Raw genomic sequence first — 819 nt, forward strand, 5'->3', positions numbered from 1 at the left:
CGAATACGGGCGACCGGTCTCTGCTCGGTTCGATCGCGAGGAGCCTGTCGTTGGATCGGCGGGCTGGAACGGCCGAGCTCTCCCTCGCGGGAAACGCGACCAACGCCGTCCACGAGGAGGACACCTCCTCGTTGAACGACCTGTTCTCGGGAAGCGGCGGTGTCGAGTTAGGCTGGTTCAACGACTCGGCCGCCGCGATAACCTCCACCTCGCCCTCCTACCCCGGCGCTGCGTCCTCCTCCTTCTTCTCGTCCGTCTCGCCCACGTCCCTTGGATCCGAGAATTACACGGGGATATCGGACCTGTTCGTGTTCGACGATCTGAACGATTACATCAATCGACTGAATTACAGCGCATTCGTTAATCTGACGGCCTATTACGACGGCGGGGCCAACCTGAACCTGAACGGAACCGTGAACTGCACCTCGTCCATCGCGTCTTCCGGTGTGGTGAGTGCGGGTGAGTGCGGGCCGGCGGCGGACGTTGACGAAAAGACGGACGCCAACAGTTGGTGGGCCCTGATCCTCGTCATCGTCCCCTGTTTGACCTTGTTCGGCAACGTGTTGGTTATACTGGCCGTGGTTCGAGAGAGGGCCTTGCAAACGGTCACCAATTACTTCATCGTGAGCCTGGCCGTCGCCGATCTGCTCGTCGCCGTGCTCGTAATGCCGTTCGCCGTCTACGTGTTGGTGAGTGTCCATTTTTCATTTTTTCCCCCTCGGCGGTTGAATTCGAGGGATGAATGATAAATCGGGTGGGCGGCGAAACGATTCCTTATATCAAGGGCACGATCGATGCTTCGTTTATGGCATGCGAACG

The 819-nt window shown here is 58.9% G+C and overlaps 1 protein-coding gene across 3 annotated transcripts in view; it reads left to right on the forward strand.

Moving 5' to 3' along the window:
- The first annotated feature begins 304 nt into the window (after positions 1-304).
- Positions 305-819, forward strand: part of LOC102681539 (dopamine D2-like receptor) — a 133,577-nt gene continuing 133,062 nt past the window's right edge. For all 3 annotated transcript variants that reach the window (XM_006607608.2, XM_031508768.1, XM_006607609.2), the window contains exon 1: positions 305-689. In XM_006607608.2, coding sequence (XP_006607671.1) covers positions 666-689 — 24 coding nt within the window. In that variant the 5' untranslated portion in view covers positions 305-665. The remainder of the gene's footprint in view (positions 690-819) is intronic.

This window comes from Apis dorsata, unplaced genomic scaffold (genome assembly GCF_000469605.1).
Source record: "Apis dorsata unplaced genomic scaffold, Apis dorsata 1.3 scaffold_8, whole genome shotgun sequence".
NCBI classification, from domain to species: Eukaryota; Metazoa; Arthropoda; class Insecta; order Hymenoptera; family Apidae; genus Apis; species Apis dorsata.